We start from the raw sequence: 20680 nt of genomic DNA, 5'->3' as shown, positions 1-20680 counted from the left end.
CCTAAAAACTTATTATTTGCAGTTATCTACAGAGCTTATAGGTAGCACAAAATCAAGAACTGGTGAGGGTGTCGGGGGAGAATTTCCCTGCAACCCCAAATTGGTTCTAACCTCTTCTCTTTTATGTGCATGCATTTAATTCTCAGAGAAAATTCCAGTAGAGGCCAGGGGGCCACGATACAAACAAGCTCAAGAGCTAGAAGAAGGAGCTTCTGTGTCAGAGGAGCCCTCGTAAGTTTTAAAACCACAAGTTGTTTTGCTTTTGAGGGTGATTGCTTTAAAGAAAGCAGTGTCTCACTGGTTGTGGCTTTCATAGGTTCTGAACTAAGTACGGTCCTCTTACCAGGGTGAAATGAGGCTTGGTAACTGTCACATGGGGGATTTAAAAGTTTCAAAGTGTTTCTCAAACTTTAATGCTCTCCAAACACTTTTCAGTTTTTAAGTAAGAAAATGAAGGTGTATGCCTACTCTATTCTCCAAAAGCTAATGTCCTCTTTTTCAAGAGGCCAAAGGTGAGCAGGCCCAGGCTGCATCTGATAATGACATAGATTTGATGTAGAAGTCTGGGCACCTTTTCACACTCCTCATCTCTCAGCTTGGCAATATAGCCACTCACAAAAGTAAAAGGGTAAGTAAAGTGTATCTGAGGGCAAAATTTCCTACTGGAATTGGTATCAGATAGATACCAGGTCTTTGCCTTCCTTGATCATGGTCTCATACATGCTCGGTCTTATCAAGCCCATGAAATTTGTAACACGACTAGGCACAGATTTTCCAGATGCTTCATAAGAAGAAACAAACATAGATTAATTGGCTGATCGATCAATAATTCTATGTTGATTCTACTGAAAAACACTGATCGGTGTCTCTGTTACATCATTTTTAAAAAATAAGGGAATGCACTTATTGGTGAATTTTATTTATGAGCAAAGCCGTTTCTCTTATTTCCTACATTAATTTATTTACTATTAGTACTAGGCTCTGTGCTATGCGTTGGTGCATGTGATGTGTAACCCACCCTCCAGGAGCTCAGAACACAGCATGTAAGATATGAAATGGTTTCCAACTTCAGCCCATAGTCTACATTTTGAAATATAAATTAACAATGTAATCTACATATTCAAAGGCAATTTATAATTTTCTCTGATTAATCCTGTTTGAATCTAAATGTTGTATGGTTTCCCAGAACAGAAATCCTGTTCCTGAGTCACGCCATAACCAACAAGAATTGAAAAAGAAATCCAAAATACAGCTAGGTGCACTGACCAAAACTCATTTGTAAAGAAACAGTATTCAGTCACTTGGCTTCACAGAAAAATGCCTCAGGCATTGGGTAACATGTTTCATACTTAACAGGACAAGAAGCAAAACATAGATTATTTCTGTACTATATAGTTACACCAGCACCTTTTTCCACTTCTGTGAGAAAAACCTTTTTAAAAAATAACTAACCATTGCAGAACTTCGGGTGACAGGCAGTGGTTAAAGATCGCAGTGTCATGTTCACATGAATATATGCGGGCACAAAACTTCTCTCCCACCAGTGCCTGGCTTGCCAGGCCTCCTTGCTGCTGGAGAGGAAGTAAGCGTATCAGACGGGCATTAACTCACTAATCCACTAAGGTCCCAGTCAAGACACAGAAAGATGCCATGTAACTGGAGCCAGTTACTCTTTCTATGTTTAAAACCTAATATGTATTATTTTACCTAAATAAACTCTGTTCCCCCATACACTACATTTTGTTGTTTGGTCTAAAACATAACTCTGTTGTATTTTGACCGATGTTAGATAATACAACAAAGTTAAAATTAAATCAAAACATCTTACATCAATAAACATCTTCCCCATTATTAGATGCCCCTCAAATGAAAGCTGTAAGTGGAGCTTAATGCTTCTGCAGGAACGTTACATAGACCACGGTCAACCATATTTTGTAATGAGTATTTTCCAGTAAAAGTCTGATTAAAGTACATTATGTTTAACTTTAATCTTAGTAAAATTCCTAAAGTAGTTAAACACATACTTTCAGCCACTGAAACTATAGCCATATATTAGATTATTAAATTTTATTCTTGGTGTAATGGAATGGCCATCTTGGCATGATTAATCTGAACTGAAGTAGGTTGTAATTGGAGCCCTGGTGCTGGGTAAAGGACATGTATACTATTATGCTCAGAACAATTACCTTTATACCAAAATGAAATCAATGACAGCTTTAGAATAATGTAATGAAAGGTATACGGTTTCCACATTTTAATACACTTTACATGTTTAGTGCACTGAACCCTAGCAAAATCTTACACGTCATATTATATTTTTTATTGATTTTGAATTTAGAAAACATAATTTTGCATGGTCTTAATTCTTTCTTTTTTTAAAACCACATAGACTGGCTTCTAAATGTATGTAGCAACCTATAATTATTCTCCATAGTATAATGAAAAAATGATATACTGTCAGCAAGCCTTTTCTTCCCCCACTAGAGCAACTCACATTGCTCGGATTAAATGGTCATGTTTAGCAGTGGCTGTCACTTCTGAACTGCTTCAAAGAAGCAGGGACAGTGGCTCAGAACTATTGTCTCTCATGTTGGCTCCAGATAAGATGGAGAGTTGTCTAGTGAAACAGAGAATATCATTTATTTCCTTCTATTTAAAATAAAAGCATTATCACTAGCCTGTCTCATTAAATAAGGTAGGAAATCAGTATCTTAGAGTTTTTAGCATATGGAGATACTATTATTGAATATTAGAAATTCTTGGTAACCCCCAGATGAAAAAAAATAACTGGTTAGTACTCTGGCCAAAAATATATTGGAAAGCAACCACTGTAAAATATGTTTAGAAGAAAACCATGATATTAAAGACCAAAAACTGACCTGCCAAGAAATAACTAAAGCTTTTAGCACAGAAGTATGTACTGGAGGTGTTGTTTCACTAAACTAAGTGCTATACAGAAGATACAAATACAGATATCGTCTCCGAATGGCTGGGGCCAGTATTGAGATTGGGTCACCTTATGGTAATGTACTTAATACATTGAGATTCATTGTGTAAACCTGCAGCTTCATTTGGAAAGTCTTTTAGATATTGGTGGCCTTTTTCTCAGCAACAAACTAGTTTATCTATGATTTATTTGATTTATGTGATACCAAGGTAGGAATATAGTGATGAATATATTTTCTTGATATAAAAATTGATTTTCTAGCCCACTTGTGAGACTCATATCCTCTAAACTGATTTTTTCTCACAGCCATGGTTTGTCTTGATTCTGGCACATATTTTTACCAGGTTTTCCTAACACCCATCACCAAAAAGTGTTGAAGTAAGGATTTTTGTCTCTCTCCATTGAACAGGATCTAACTCAAACCAAACCTAAGCAATGTGGAGCTTTAGCCTATAAAGTTGATTAAGCACAGACGATCTTCTAAATAAATAAAGTCAACTTGCTTCCAAGGATGTCAATTGAGGAATCAATAGAAATCCCTACTATCCAATTCACACAGAAAGAATTATGATTAGAGATATATTACTAAAAATCATCAGACTCTGGAGAGTTGCATTTTTCTGAAGGAAAGAGCATGCCTTGCTAGCTCTAGAAAGAGGGAGATGGAGAATGACTAATGGAATTCTCTTCTGCAGTTATTTGATCTGTCTTTCTGAATTTGCCTCCAGCTGATGAGAGTGTTGTTAGGTTAGAACGAGTCCTTTAAATGCCAGAATGAGTGCAGTCTTCTGCTCCCACTAACAAATGTATGGGAGTTGCTTTCTAGGTATTTTTTAAATTTTCAAAATTATGTTTTTATTTGGTGAGGGGTCAGGACTACAATGCAGTAGAAGAATTTATTACTCAAGTAGATGCTAAAGAAATTATCAACCTGATTTCCAATCTCCTCTTTTTTCCTTTCAGTCTTTGTTGAAATATGTGTCAATATCCTGACCACCCCAAGAACATTATGAACACTTTGTGTGCTTAATTTCTTGAGCAAAAGTGATACTTTGGTGACCCCTAGGACGTGTAAAGACAGCTCATCTACAATTGCTATATAAGAAGTTAAACTGATCTTCTCCGAAAGCCTGATCTAACTTGGAATAGAAAGGAAATTATTCATTTCCTTAATTCTTCAGGCCACTTAAAGGCCGCCCAATGCCCCAGAAAGTATCACCTGTTAAGAGAGGTGGGCACAGAGAAAAGGTGTGGCCTGCATGGCCCAGATGCTCTGCCTCTCTCTTTCCGGACTTTCTGCTCTGCCAGTGAGGTCACCCAGGGAGAGGAAGGGAGAACTGAGACTCACTGGGCATCTAGGGTAGCAAGGTTCTCCCCAGATTTATTTCAGTTGCTGGGAGTTCTGCTTGGGTAGCTCTAAACAAGCAACAGATGATTCCTTTGGGTACTACATGACCAGCAGAGTCATTTTAACCAAGTAGCATCCCTCCACCAAATTCTGGCACACAGGTGGGGAGCCTTAATGGTGCCGCTATCTCAAAGGTAGGATTGGGTGGTCCTCTGTGCCTTGACCTTCCATTTAAGATATCTTGAGTTACCTTATTCAATTTTCAGTTAACAACCTTATTACAGGGTTAAAAAAACATTTCATGATTTGACACAATACTCAGGCCTTAGACATATTGCCATAAATAACCTTGGTGTAAACCATTTCAAAACAGAAGAAGGAGGAGGAGAGCAAGCAGTCAGAAAGCAGCAGTAATATCTGGATGCCAGCTGGCATCAGCTTAGTGATGGGGCTGATTCAGTAAGAAGCAAAGGGAAATTCCTGTCATGGCTCTGTGTGAACAGAACCCACAAGGAATTAGGTACAGAAAGAAAAGCTAATATAAGTCACCACGGTGATCCTATAGTCACTAAATGCCTTGTTTACCTCGTTGGAAATAGTATTTAGATTTAGTATTTAGTATTTAGTAGAATATTTAAAAATATATTTATATTAGTTTATATCCATATCCAGTAAGTTGTCTGAGAATATGGATGCCTTAATGAAGTGCTTGAAAATGTGGATTCATATTTTAAGAAAAAAGTGGCTAGAAATGTTCATTATATGACGTGTTTTTCCCTCAAAGAATACTTAGGGAATCAAAGAACAGTAATGGATCAGATAGTTTTGTTGTTTATGTCCTCAATACAAGGTGCCCGAATTACATTCATATGTGCCCTTTGTAAATTTCAGGCCACTGGAAATAAAAGGAATATCTTGTGGGTATGTGTATGTATATATGTATATGTATATGTGTGTATATATACACATATATCTATATTTCTTAAGAATCAAGAGTCATCTCACCTAAGATCGAGAAATTTAAACACTATTTGCCGATCATTAGATCAATATAAAGGATGTTCGAGCAGAACAGCGTTGAGCATTAGACTTACAAGATAAAAGTACACAAAAGCGTTTTATTTGAGAACCAGTGGCAGAACTAGAGTCTCCCACTGGCCAGGATGATCAGCCTTCACACCTGCAGTCATCGTGACCTCTCTCACTTCCAATACCTTCCTTACTGGCCTCCTCCTCATCTACTCAAACCATTCTTATCCAGTATACCCTCTGCAACCGTAGTATGCTTAGTGTAAGTTCTCTGGCTGATAATGTGTTTTAGATAAGAGAGTCACTGGACCTGCTCATTGTTCACACCTCCTAATGAAAGAAGCCAAATGTGCTCATATGTCACCTGCCCTCTGCCATGCTTTCTGCCAGGTGCAGATACTATAAAAATAAACCCAATCGTCCTTGTCCTCAAGGAACTGGAGTCTGTTCTTACCCACAGAATGAGAAGGTTATGACAGAAGTGTTGAGTGTTGGGCAATTATCTACAGGTGAACAAATGACCCAGTTGTTTTTAAGAAATGCCATTTGACGTTTTGGTATGCACAGCATGATCATGTTATTCATTTTAAAAAAGAATGTAGAAAATTATTTATTGAACTTTCAAATTATCTTCATTACAATATGTCCTTCTGAGGTAAAATATCAGGATAGTTAAGCTAGAACAGGGTAATTCACTCATGTGAGAAATAAATGAGAGAAGAATGTAATGCACACTGAAAGGGCTTAGGAGAGATAGTCATGTGAACTGATGTTCAGCAGATTGTGATAGACTTTATTTGAATGTGACTTTGATTCCAAGCCTGGCACTTGAGGAAATATTATTGGATCTTTTTACATAGTAAATGATGAAATATTTTGTGTCAACATAGATACCTCAGTGATTCCTACCTATCTGTTGATCGTGGATACTTTCCTAAAATTTGAATTTTTTTTTCAGATACACCCAGCTGCCAACTCTGTGAGTTGGTGAGGGATGAGTCTGTGTATTTGTGTGCTCAAACAAGGATACAGCCCCACCGGGATCAAAGTAACTCACAGTTTAATGGTAGATCACACTTGCATGCAGAGCAGCAGTGAGCACAGTGGTGAAAGTGTGGGCCCCACCACCCACAGTCACTCACTCCTGCCGTCACCATACAATGCAATATGCAGATGATGTATCGTAGAACTGTGTACTTCAGGCCTATTATCACCGCAAAAAATTAATAAAAAATTTAAAAAAGAGCTTATGTAATATATCTAAAACATTCAGATATATAATAATTTTCTTCATAAATTATTTTATGAATAAATAAGTAATTTGCTTGAAAAAAAAGCATGGGCTTCAGTAACACACTGCCTGGGCGTTAACCTCAAATCTCCCACTAACGACAGGGGACCCTGAGCAAGCCGTTTAACCCTGTAGGCTGCAGTTTCCTCATTTGTGAAACGAACATAATAGTGCCTTCATGATAGGCTTAGTGTGAGAATTAAGTTAATATATGTAAAATGCCTGGCATGCAGGAAGCTGTCTCTATGTGTTAACTGTGCTTATAATTGAGCTCTTTCCAGCATCATCTTCTTAGAGAACTTTTAAGGCAGTAAAAATGTGTAATAATCACCAATTACAAATGATGAAGTGAAAGCAGATGTACCTTCTTCACACATGTTGTATGTAATGGCATGTGAGAGAGAGGTATAGTCGATTTAACCCAAAATTTATTTAGTGGTTCCCCAGCTAATACCACCACCCTGCTTTTCTTTTATATATCTGAGGGTCTTTAAAGACCCACTTTTAAGGATCACACTTTGAAATTAGCCCATAGGTTCTTCTAAGGGACTAAGGTTAGTTTCCTTTATTAAAATAAAAATGGATCTATAGGTAAGTATAAACATTAATAAGGAAAGTTTAGAAAATGCTCGAGTGGAAAGGCATCCTCTCAACGCTGAGTTAAGTACCGTTGATCCCCACAGATTGCTCCCAGCATGCACCAAGACAGAAAAATCGATCAAAAGCCCAAGGGAGCAGACAGAGCCATTTTTATGTAGTCATTTGAAAAACCTTTAAAGTGAACCAAGAAGTTCTAAATTTGTCAGCCCCTCCTACTGTCTCCACTTATTGCTCATTCTTTAGCTACTTTCAGAAAGCTAAATCTGAACTATTGCTCAGCTTAGCCCTAAAGAATGACAAAGACAAATTAATGGGATCCTGGTGCGCCAAAATAAAGTATGGACCCTGTCACCACGAATATATGTTACGTCCATAAGGTCATTCTTAATGAACTGAACTTTTCATTGCAGAGCTTTGCCAAACTTGTTGAATTAACAGAAAGGACCCTTTACGAAATTGCAAAAGAAACTAATTTCACTCCATGCCAAGAAGAAATGGTTCATTAAAAGTATTGTTTATAATGTTTTAGATTTTAATCAACGTCAGGGGAAATGATATGCTTTAAAAAACTACATTACGGGTTTAGAAGATATGGATTTAGACATTACCCTCACCTCCTCCCAGGACTAAACTGGAATTACAACTAAAATATGGAAAATCAGCCTGCATAACCAGCTGAAGACTGGCTGAGCAGAAGTCTTATAACCAAGGATTTATAGGAGAAGCCACATCGAGACTGGTAAGAAGGGCTGAGATGCAAAAGGGACTGGCCCTGCTCCCACAAGTAACAGCTGAGATTTTTAAGGGATATCTCAACTACAAATATTCTTCCTGAGGAGCAAGAGGTCTCAACTCCACACTGAGAGCCCCAGCCCAGAGCACCATCACAGGGAAGAGGTGCCCACATAACATATGGCACTGAAAATCAGGGGCAGGTTCTGTCTGCCGGAGAGAAACAGGCACACTGTTAAAGGGCCAGTGCACAAAATTTCATTTACAGGCACTCACCCTGGGCTCTGATGGAGGGAGGGTGGAGTGGACTAGAGTTCTGTGAGGAGACCCTGGGGTTTGTGACTTCAGGGAGAGAGCTGAAGGGACAGCTGCCCAGGTCCCTCTGCTGACTCCCTCTCCCACACCACAGACACTGTCTTTCTTGAGCAGAGCATTCCCCCTCCTTACAGCATCAGCCTGGGGGAAGGCAATGGCCCCACCCGCAGGCTCTCTGTGCTCCCCACTCTGGGAAACTCAAACCCCACCAAGGAGTCAGCTGCCTGGGTTCGAGATGTATAAATCCAGGCAGATTAAGGGGGCGTCAGTGACTGAGGTGTGTGGTTCTGGAGCAGAGGCAATCCACTGCCTCTGTGACCCTGATCAGCGCCTGCCCCTCACTGATGATCCTCTAGCTAGCTCCACCCTACAGATACATGGTGGCCCTGCCCAGTTAAGCTCAGGCCTTCTAGGAGGTCTGGAGAGAATCCACAACAGATTGAGTTGTATGGCTCTAGACCAGGGCCATTTATCCCTCACACACCCAACTGATACAGAGCCCTTCCTTCACACAGCCAAATCTTGCTCTGTCTGGGCCTGATAAACTCTGCTGGCCTCACCCTGACAACTCTCTGAGACCCCGTACCACCACAAAGTCTGCAGGTACCCAATGGGTGGCAGCTAGCTTTGATACACCCTGGAACTTTTGCTGAGTGGCAGTGAGTTTGAACCTGTATCAGTCTGGTGAACACCACTTACCTCTAACTGGTGACTCACTGAGAGCCTACCTCATGCAACTCTACATTCACCAGAGGTTCTTTCAGTGACTGGGCCTAAAAGGCAGCCAGCAAGCAGAAGCAGGCTAAGGCAGATATTGGGGTTCCTTGAGCCTTTTGCTGACCAGCTCCTTTTCTCAATGCTGGTTAAGGATAGGGTGGAGGGAATAAAGGGGGGGGGGGGGGAGTGGACCAACTGTAATAGCATAAACAATAAAATACCTTTTAAAAAGAAAATGAATAAATTGAAGGAGAAGAGCTTCCCAGACAAAAGAAACCTGAAGGAATTCATTTACACCAAACCAGTATTACAAGAAATGTTAAAGGGTCTTCTTTAAGAAGAAGAAAGAAAAATAGGAATATAGTTATTGAGAATATAATGACAACAAATACATACCTATCAATACTGACTTTAAATGTAAATGTCTTAAATACTCCAGTCAAAAGTCATTGAATAGATGAATGGATAAGAAAACAAAACCCATATATATTCTGTCCACAAGAGACCCAATATTGAATGAAAAACACACACAGGCATGCAAATGGAAAGAGGAGGAAAAAGCTGGGGCAGTAATACTTAGAAAAAATAGATTTTAAACCAAAGACTTCCAGCCAAGATGGAGGCATAGTTGGAAACACTGTGCCTCCTCGCACAACCAAAATTTAGGACAGCAAAGATTTAGAAACAAAAACACAATGAGAACAGACATAAAATTGAACTGTATGCAAGTCGACAACCATTCATCCAGACCAGTAAGAGGGGCAAAGTCAGCAGCCAGCAGAGAGGGGTCTTGGCAGGAAAAAGCAGTGGCTGGCAGACCCGGGCACAGGGAGGAAACAAGCAGACCCAGTGAGGCACGCAAGACTGCTGGCTGACTGGTTCACACATTCACATGCAGATAAACCAGGCAAAAACCGGAAGCAAGACAGACCTTGCAACGTAGGACCTCAATGCCAGGAAATAACACTTAAAAGCATCAATTGAAAACACTTGTGGGAGCTGAGGTGCTGGGAGAGACTCCCAGCCTCACAGGAGAACTCGTTGGAGAGACCCACTGGGTTCTAGAACATACACAAACCCACCCACACAGGAATCAGAACCAGAAGGGCCCAGTTTGCTTGGGGGAAGCAGCAGAATGAACTGAAATACAAGCAAAGCAAGTGTCATTGTTCCCTCTCTGACCCTGCCCCACATACAGCATCGCAATCGAGCCACTGGGTTGCCCCACCCTGGTGAACACCTAAGGCTCCATCCCTCACTATGTAACAGGTACGGCAAGACAAAAAAATTCTGCCTCAAATGAAAGAACAAATCAAAGCCCGGGAGCCAATACTTTTAAGTGACCAAGAGATAGCCAATGTATCAGATGCACAGATCGGAACACTAGCGATCGAACTGGACAGCTACATGCACAAACATGAAACTTGAGCACCAACTTACACCATATACCAAAATAAATTCAAGGTGGATAAAAGACTTAAATAGAAGCCAAGACACCATTAAGATCCTAGAGAGCCCTGGCTGGCGTAGCTCAATGGATTGAGCACGGGCCTGCGAACCAGACGATCGCGGTTCGATTCCCAGTCAGGGAACATGCCTCGGTTGCAGGACGGTTCCTTGCAGGCTAACTACCAGCAGAGGACGCACAGAAGGCAACCATACATTGATGTTTCTCTCCCTCTCTCCTTTCCCTCTAAAAGATAAATAAATAAATCTTTAAAAAAAAAAAAGATCCTAGAGGAGAACATTGGCAGGAAAATCTCAGATATTTCATGCAGCAACATATTTACTGATATGTCCCCTAGAGCAAGGACATAGAGGAAAGAATAAACAAATGGGATCTCATCAAAATAAAAAGCTTCTGCATGGCTAAAGAAAACAGCATTAAGATAAAAAGAGAACCAACTCTATTGGAAAACATATTTGCCAATGATACCTCAGACAAAGCCTTAATCTCCAAAATATACAAAGAACTCACACGACTCACTCTACGAAGACAAGCAACCCAATTAAAAAATGGGCAAAGGACTTGAAAAAGACACTTCTCCAAGGAGGACATACAGAGGATCCAGACACATGAAAAGATGCTCAATATTACTAGCTATCAGAGAGATGCAAATTAAAACCACAGTGAGATACCACTTTACACTGGTCAGAATGGCCATCATAGACAAAGCAACAAACAAGTGTTGGAGAAAATGGGGAGAAAAGGGAAATGTCAGAGAGGTTGTGGGGAAAAGGGGACCCTAGTGCACTGTTGGTGGGGTTGCAGACTGGTACAACCACTATGGAAAACAGTATGGAATTTTCTAAGAAAACTAAAAATGAAAATGCCCTTTGACCCAGCAATTCCACTGCTAGGATTATATCCTAAGGACACTGAAACACCAATCCAAAAGAACCTATGCACCCCAATGTTCATAGCAGCACAATTTACAATAGCCAAGAGTTGGAAGCAACCTAGGTGCTCGTCAGTAAATGAATGGATCCAAAAACTATGGTACATTTACACAATGGAATTCTATGCAGCAGAAAGAAAGAAGGAGCTACTACCCTTTGCAACAGCATGGATGGACCTGGAAAGCATTATGCTGAGTGAAATAAGACAGGTGGTGAAACACAAATACCATATGATCTCACCTTTAACAGGAAGCTAAACAACAAAACAAACAAGCAAGCAAAATATAACCAAAGACACTGAAATAGAGAACAGGCTGACAGGGACCAGAGGGGAGAGGGGAGAGGGGAGAGAATTTTAGGGGAAAAGAATTTTAGGGGAAGGATTCATAGGAACAAGTATAAAGGACACATAGACAAAAACTAAGGGGGGTGGAAATGGGAGGGAGGTGGGGAGCACTTGGGGGGTGGGCTGGGATGGGAGTAAAAGACAGAAAACTACTTGAACAATAATTAAATTTTTTAAAATGCTTTAAAAATAAAAAAACACTGGTGATCAGGATGCTCGCAGAATTGGTTGATTTTTTTCACAAATTAGATGAAAAAATGAAGGCTACACTAAGTGAAATGAAGGAAAATGTTCAGGGAACCAATAGTGATGACAAAAAAAAACTGGGACTAAAATCAACGGAGTGGACCAGAAAGAAGAAAGAAACAACCAAACAGAAAAGAAGGAAGAAACCAGAATTTGAAAAATGAGGAGAGGCTTAGGAACCTCCAGAACATCTTTAAACGCTCCAAAATCTGAATTATAGGGGTCCCAGAAGGGGAAGAGGAAAAGCAACAAGTGGGAAACTTATTTGAACAAATAATAAAGGAGAACTTCCCCAGTCCGGCAAAAGAAATAGACTTCCAGGAAGTCCAGGAAGCTCAGAGAGTCCCAAAGAAGGTTGACCCAAGGAGGAACACACCAAGGCATATCATAATTATATTACCTAAGATAAAAATGAAGGAGAGAATCCTAGAAGCAGCAAGAGATAAGGGGACAGTTGCCACAAAGGAGTTCTCATCAGACTGTCAGTGGGTTTCTCAAAAAAGACCTTACAGGCAAGAAGAGGCTGGAAAGAAGTATTTCAAGTCGTGAAAGGCAAGGACCTACATCCAAGATTGCTCTATCCAGCAAAGCTTTCATTTAGAATGGAAGGGCAGATAAAGTGCTTCTCAGATTAGGTCAAATTCAAGGAGTTCATCATCACCAAGCCCTTACTATATGAAATGTTAAAGGGACTTATCTAAGAAAAAGAAGATAAAAATATGAACAGTGAAAGGACAGCAAACTCACAGTTATTAACAACCCCACCTAAAACAAAAGCAAACTAAGCAGACACCTAAAACAGGAGCAGAGCCACAGAAATGGAGATCACATGGAGGGTTAGCAACAGGGGAGTGGGGGGAGGAGATGGGGGGAAAGGTACAGAGAATAAGTAGCATAGATGGTGGGGAGAAAATAGGGGGAGGGCAAGAATAGTGTGGGAAATGTAGAAGCTAAAGAACTTACGACACATGGACATGAACTAAAGGGGGGGAATGTGGGTGGGAAGGGGTGTGCAGGGTGGAGGGGAATGAGTTGAGAAATGGGACAACTGTAATGGCATAATCAATAAAATATATTATTAAAAAACAAAGGCTATAATAACAAATGAACACTATATAATGATAAAGGAATTAATCCAGGAAGAGGATATAACCACTGACAACATCTATGCACCCAACATAGGAGCTCTTAAATACATAAAGCAAATTTTGATGCACATAAATGGAGATATCAACAGCAATACAGTCATAGTAGGGGATTTTAATATCTTTTTGACATCAGTGGATCTTCTATACAGAAAAATCAACCAGGAAACAGTGGCCTCGAATGACACATTAAATCAGATCAATTTAATTGATATCTTCAGAGCATTTCACCCCAAAGCAGCAAATACACATTCTTTTCAAGTGCAAATGGAATATTTTCTGGGATAGATACATGTTAGAACACAAAGTCTCAACACATATAAGAAGACAGAAATTATATCAAGCATCTTTTCTCACTATAATGGTATAAAACTAGAAATCAATCACAGGGAAAAATAAAACTGAAAAACACACAAACACATGTAGGCTATATAACATGTTACTAAATGATGAGTAGGTTAACAATGAGAGCAAGAAAGAAATCAAAAGATACCTTGAAACAACTGAAAATGAAAACACACAACCCAAAATCTATGGGACACAATGGAATCATTCCTAAGAGGGAAATTCATAACATTACAGGCCTAACTCAAGAAACAACAACAAGAAAACACCTCAAATAAATAATCTAACCTTACACTTAAAGGACCTAGAAAGGAAATAATAAACAAGGCCCAAAGTGAGTAGAAGAAAGGAAATAGTAAAGATCATAGTAGAAATAAATGAAATAGAGTCTTAAAAAAAATACAAAACATCAATGAAATGAAGAGCTGGTTCTTTGAAAAGATAATCAAGATTAACAAACTTTAAACTAGACCCACCAAGAAAAAAAAAAGAGATAGGACTCAAATAAATAAAATGAGAAGTAAAAGAAGGGAAGTAAAACTGACACCACAGAAACACAAAGGATTTTTTTAATAATATGAACAACTGCTAACAATCTGGACAATCTGGAAAAGACTGATAAATTCCTAAAAACATACATTGTCTCAAAATCAAGTCAAGAAGAAACAGAAAATCTGAACAGACCCATTCAAACTAATGAAATTGAATCAGTAATCAAAAAACGTCTAACAGACAAAAGTCCTGGACCAGATGGATTCATGGGTAAATTTTACCAACATTCAAAAAGAATTAACACCTATTCTCAAACTATTCGAAAAAATTCAAGACAAGAAAAGACTCTCAAGCTCATTTTATAAGGCCAGCAGTATCCCAATTCCAAAACCAGATAGATACACTACCAAGAAAAAAAATTTTAGGCCGCTATCTCTGATGAACATAGATGCAAAATTCCTCAACAAAATATTAGCAAACTTAATCCAGTAATACGATCACACAACATGATCAAGTGAGATTTATTCTTGGGATGCAAGGTTGGTACAATATCCACAATCAATTAAAGGTATATACTACATTAAAAAATGAAAGATAAAAATCATATAATCATATCAATAGCTACAAAAAACATTTGGTAAAATTCAGCACCTATTTATCATAAAAACCATCAGCAAAGTGGAAATAAAGGGAACATATACAACATAATAAAGGCTATATATGAGAACCCACAGCTAACATCTTTCTCAATGAGAAAAAAACTAGAAGCATTTCTCTTAAGATCAGGAACAAGACAGGGATGAATGTCCACTTTCACCATACTTACTCAACATAGTACTGGAAGTCCTAGACACAGCAATCAGACAAGAAGAAGAAATAAAAGATATTCAAATTAGAAAGAAAAGGCAAAACAGTCTTTATTTTTACATGTCATGATACTGTATATAGAGAACTCTAAAGATTTCACTAAAACAATATTAGAACTGATCAATGAATTCACTAAAGTAGCAGTAAACAAAATAAATACCCAGAAATCAGTTTCATTTTTATACACCACTAATGAACTATCAGAAATGGAAACAAGACTTCTAGCTAAGATGGAGGCATAGGTACATACCCTGTCCCCCCTCACACAATCAAAAGAAGGACAAAAACAAATTTAAAAACAAAAAACAACCAGAACTGCCAGGAAATCAAACTGTATGGCAGTCTAACAACCAAGGAATTAAAGAAGAAACATCATCCAGACTGGTAGGAAGGGCAGACATGGGCAGCCGAGGAGAGGACTTGTGGCAGGGTGGTGGCTGGAGGACCAGGGAAAGTAAGGTGGTGGCTTACACACCAGGTGGTCCCACATTTGTGTGCAGATAAACTAGGCAGAACAACTGGGGAGTAAGACAGATTGCGCAACCCAGGGTTCCAGCATGGGAAATACAGCCTCAATATCTTTGACTCAAAAAATCTGTGGGGATTGCAGCAGTGGGAAAAACTCCCAGCTGCAGAGAAGTGTTCATTGGAGGGACCCACAGGGTCCTAAAACATATGCAAACCCACACACCTCGGAATCAACGTCAGAAGGACCCAATTTGCTTATGGATAGCAGAGGAAGTCACTGAAAGCCTGCAAGAGCCCAGCAAGTGGCATTGTTCCCTTTTGGACCCCTCCCCCTCACATAGCACCACAATGCAGCAACATGGGTTGCCCTGCCTTGGCAAATACCTAAGGTTCCACCCCTTCCTACATAACAGGAACACAAAGACAAAAAAAATATGGCCCAAATGAAAGAGCAGATCTAAGCTCCAGAATATGCAACTAAGCAATGAAGAGATAGCCAACCTATCAGATGTACAGTTGAAAACACTGGTGATCTGGTGATCAGGATGCTCACAGAAATGGTTGAATATGGTTTGCAAAATAGAGGAAAGAGTAAAAGCTATGAAAGTGAAATATAGGAGAATGCACAAAGAACCAACAGTGACAAAAAGAAAACTGGAACTGAAATCAATGGTTTGGACCAGAAGGAAGAAATAAACATTCAACCAGAACAGAATCAAAAATTCAAAAAAATGAGGAAAGGCTTAGGAACCTCCAGGACAACTAAAAATTCCAACATCTGAATCATAGGGGTGCCAGAAGGAGAAGAGAAAGAGCAAGAACTTGGAAATTTATTTGAACATAATGAAGGAAAACTCCCCAATCTGCCAAAGGAAATACACTTCCAGGAAGTGCAGGAAGCTCAGAGAGTCCCAAAGAAGTTGGACCCAAGGAAATACACACCAAGGCACGCCATAATTATATTACCCAAGATGAAAGATAAGGAGAGAATCTTAAAAGCAGCAAGAGAAAAGGAGACAGTTACCTACAAAGGAGTGCCCATAAGACTATCAGCTGATTTCTTAAAATAAAACTTGCAGGCAAGAAGGGGCTACACAGCCATATTCAAAGTTATGAAAGGCAAGGACCTCCATCCAAGGTTACTCTATCCAGCACAGCTATCATTTACAATGAAAGGGCAGATAAAGTCCTTCCCAGATAAGGTCAAGTTAAAGGAGTTCATCATCACCAGGCTCTTATAATATGAAATGTTAAAGGGACTTATCTAAGGAAAAGAAGATCAAAAACTATGAACAGTAAAAGGACAACAAACTCAAAACTATCAAGAACTGAACCTGAAAATATAAAAACTAAGCAAACAACTACAACAGGAACAGAATCACAGAAATGGAGATCACATGGATGTTTATAAGCAGGGAGGGGGAGGGGGGAGAATAGGGGAAAAGGTACAGGGAATAAGAGGCTTAAATAGTAGGTACAAAATAGATGGGGAGAATAATAATAGTTAAGGATATGTAGAAGCCAAAGAACTTATATGTATGACCCATGGACATGAACTAAGGCAGGGGAATGCAGGTGGGAGGAAGGGTGCAGGGTGGAGGGGAATAAAGGGGGAAAATGGTGCAACTGTTAGAGCATAATCAATAAAATATATTTTAAAAAACAAAAACTAAGAGGGATTAACTAAAGAACATATATTAACTGAAGAATAACAGTGTGATGATGGCCTGAGGGAAGTGGGCCAAGGGCTGGGTGGAGGTGGGCAAAGTGGAGGAAATGAGGACATCTGTAATAGTGTGAACAATAAAAATAAAGTTAAAAAAGATGAATTGTTTAAAAAAACAATTCTATTTATAATTCCATCAAAATAATATCTAGGAATAAATTTAGCCAAGGAAGTAAAAGACCTGTACTCAGAAAACTATAAGACACTGAAGAAAGAAATAGAAGATACAAAGAAATGGAAGCCTATACTATGCTCTTGGATAGGAAGAATTAACATTGTTTCTTTAGAAAATTTTTTCATCGTCACTCAACTTTTTTTTTTGGTTTCTCAGAGAGGGAGGAAGAGAGGGAGAGAGAAACATTGATGCAAGAGAGGTACATGGATTGGTTGCCTCCCATAGACATGAGGACTGGGTGTTGTATGAATCTAGTCCTAGGATGGAATTTGCACCCTAGGTATATTCTTTGACCAGGAATTGAACCCACAACATTTTGGTCACAGGACAGTGCTCCAACCAACTCAGCTACACCAGCCAGGGCAAGAATTGCCATTGCTAAAATAGCTTTACTACCCAACACAATCTATAGATTCTGTGCAATTTTTATGAAAATACCAATGGCATATTTCACAGAACTAGGTCAAATAATCCAAAAACATATGGAACCACAAAAGGCCCTGAATAGCCACAGCAATCTTGAGAAGGAGGAACAAAGTTGGAGGAATCACACTTCCTGATATCAAGAACAAGGCCATAGTAATCAAAAAAGCATGGTACTGGCATAAAAACAGACATATAGATCAATGGAACAGAATAGGGAGCCCAGAAATAAACCCACACCTGTATGGTTAATCATATTTGACAAAGATGGCAAGAACATACAGTAGCATGAACAGTCTGTTCAATAAATGGTGTTGGTTAATTTGGACAGACACATGCAAAAAATGAAACTAGACCACCTTCTGAGAGCATATAAAGAATAATCTCAAAATGGATTAAAGATTTAAATGTAAGACTCAGTACCATAAAATTCTAGAAGAAAATATAGACAGTAAAATCTCAGATGTTTCTTGAAGCAATATTTTTCCTGATATATTCCCTAGGGCAAGAGAAACAAAGGAAAAAAAGGAACAAATGGGACTACATCAAACTAAAAAGTTTTACACAGCAAAGGAAACCATCAACAAAATGAAAAGACGATCCACTCAGTGGGAGAATATATTCACCAGTGATACATTTGATGAGGGGTTGGTATCCAAAATTTGTAATGAAGTGATACAACTCTATATCAAAAAACAAACAATCCAGTTAAAAGATGGGCAAAGGATCTGAATAGACGCTTCTCCAAAGAGGGCATACAGATAGCAAATAAACATATGAAAAATGCTCGATGTCACTAATCATCAGACACATGCAAATTGAAGCCAGAGTAAGGTATCATCTCACACCTGTCAGAATGGCTATCATCAACAAATCAACGAACAACAAGTGTGGGCAAAGGTGTGAAAAAAAGAGAACCCTTATAAACTGGTGGGAATGCAGACTGGTGTGACCACTATGGAAAACACTATGGAGTTTCCTCAAAAAATTAAAAGTGGAACTGCCTTATGACTCGGTGATTCTGCCTCTGGGAGTTTATTTGACGAAATTTGAAACACTAATTCAAAAGAACATATGCACCCCTATGCTCATTGCATCATTATTTACAATAGCCACGCTACAGAGGCAATGCAAGTACCCATCAGTAGGCAAGTGGATAAAAAGTAGTAATGGGTATATACAATGGAATGTTACTCAGCCATAAAAGGGAATGAAATCTTACCATTGCAACAGCATGGATGGATCTAGAGGGTATTATGCTAAATGAAATAAGTCATTCAGAGAAAAGACAAATACAATATGATTTCACTTAAGTGTGGAATCTAAAGAATAATATAAATGAAAAATAGAAAAGTACTCAAATATACAAAGAAGAGATTGATGGTTCTCAGAGGGGAGAGGTTTGGGGGTCTGGATGAAAAAGGTTGAGAGATTGAGAAGTACAAATTGGTAGTTACAAAACAGTCATGGGGATGTAATATACAACATAGGAAATATAGTCAATAATATAATTTGGAATAACTATGTATGTGCCAGTTGGGTACTGAAAATATCACTATGCTATACACCTAAAACTAATACAAAATAATATTGAATGTAAACTGTAATTGAAAAAAATTAATTAAAAAGTAAACTACATTCTTGTATTAATCTTAATGCTACAAATATACTAATAGAATTGTAAGCTATAATGGCATTTTAGTCCCTGGTATGTGGCTTTTTAAATGATCATACTAGCCTCAAAGAAAGATCAAACTTTTAAATAATGTTTTCTTCACATAGGCCGGAAAAGCAATGGGAGAGAAAGATGAACCGAAACAAGTGTATATTCCCATTTTTCTCTTGTGAAGAGAGTAATTCGGCTCCATTTGCATCTGCTACATACTATTAGTGATTTCTCTTTTTCCTAAAACTCTGTGCATATTGAGTTTTAAAGAGCAAATAGAAAAAGAACTCTCCTTGGATGTCTCAAACCTAGAAAAAAATTCCCATTGCTCCAGAGCATTTGCTGTGGGGTAGCTGCTGGTCTGATAAGGCAATGCTAGAACAGAGTCATGTATAAATTACTGAAGGTAATTGAGCCTCTGGCTCAAAGGTGTCTGAAAATCCTTTTCTTTTAGAAAATGTCATTTTTATTAATATTAAGTGAAAGTGTGATGGACACACTATTTAAACTCGCCCTAAGCTACATTTGTTTTGTAATAACCCAGCACCCCATCGAGATGAAATGAGGCCAGCACATCTGCCTGAATACAGCTATAAGAAATAAAAAACAAATTAAGTCCACCACACAGTTACTAAATTTTGTCACTTAAAGAATTTTATATAATCGGAAAAAGGGTTTATTTTTTCATGCCAGTGCTCAGAACTGAGAGGCATGATTTAACTTCTTGGAGTTTCAAAGCCATTGCTTCCTTCGCTAGCTTGCTTTCAGTCTTTGAGCCCAAGAAGAAGCCCCATCCCAGCCACTGATAATATTAACTTTTCCCCTCCTGTTTATCCATTGGGAAAAAACAGGTTTGTTAAGTATTATGTGAAGTTCTATCTTCACAGAGGTTTCGTCTACTGAGGGAGACAACTATTACAGAAAGATTCACACGGTTCTTGAAGACTAATAACAGCTATGAGAAAATTAAGAGGTACTCTCAGAGAGCCCAATGGGGGCCTCAGTGGGTCTCAGGGACAGGGACGTTTTTGGGGGCAGGGACATGTCAGCTAAGACCTGAAGGACAAGTGAGAATTATTCCAACCTGAGAGGTGGGAGAAGAGGGACCCACACATGCTGACATCTTGAGTCAGGAAAGAATGAGATACATTTAAGGAGGTGAAGGAAGACGGGGTTAGGGACTGCAGTGGGAATGGGAGATGAAGATGGAGAATGGCATGATTTTACCTTGGGAAGAAGTTTGGCTTTTTTCTGGCTATAGTAAACAATTAAAAGCTTTACATTTTAAACCCACCCTGACTACAGCATGAAGAATTAATTGGAAAGGGCTAACAGAGAAAGAAAACTGACCAGTGGCTATATGTGGTCCAGGAGAGAGAGATGAGCTTCAAGGATCATAGCA

At 38.8% G+C, this 20680-nt stretch overlaps 1 protein-coding gene across 2 annotated transcripts in view; it reads left to right on the top strand.

Moving 5' to 3' along the window:
• Positions 1–20680, top strand: part of ADAMTSL1 (ADAMTS like 1) — a 437788-nt gene that overhangs the window by 212598 nt on the left and 204510 nt on the right. For both annotated transcript variants that reach the window (XM_037061917.1, XM_037061916.1), the window contains one exon: positions 147–231. In XM_037061917.1, coding sequence (XP_036917812.1) covers positions 147–231 — 85 coding nt within the window. The remainder of the gene's footprint in view (positions 1–146; positions 232–20680) is intronic.

Source organism: Sturnira hondurensis, unplaced genomic scaffold, assembly GCF_014824575.4.
Source record: "Sturnira hondurensis isolate 20B ecotype Veracruz unplaced genomic scaffold, ASM1482457v3 Scaffold0013559, whole genome shotgun sequence".
Lineage (NCBI taxonomy): Eukaryota > Metazoa > Chordata > Mammalia > Chiroptera > Phyllostomidae > Sturnira > Sturnira hondurensis.
Note: the sequence above shows the minus strand (reverse complement) of the source record. Positions and strands in the feature narration are given on the sequence as shown.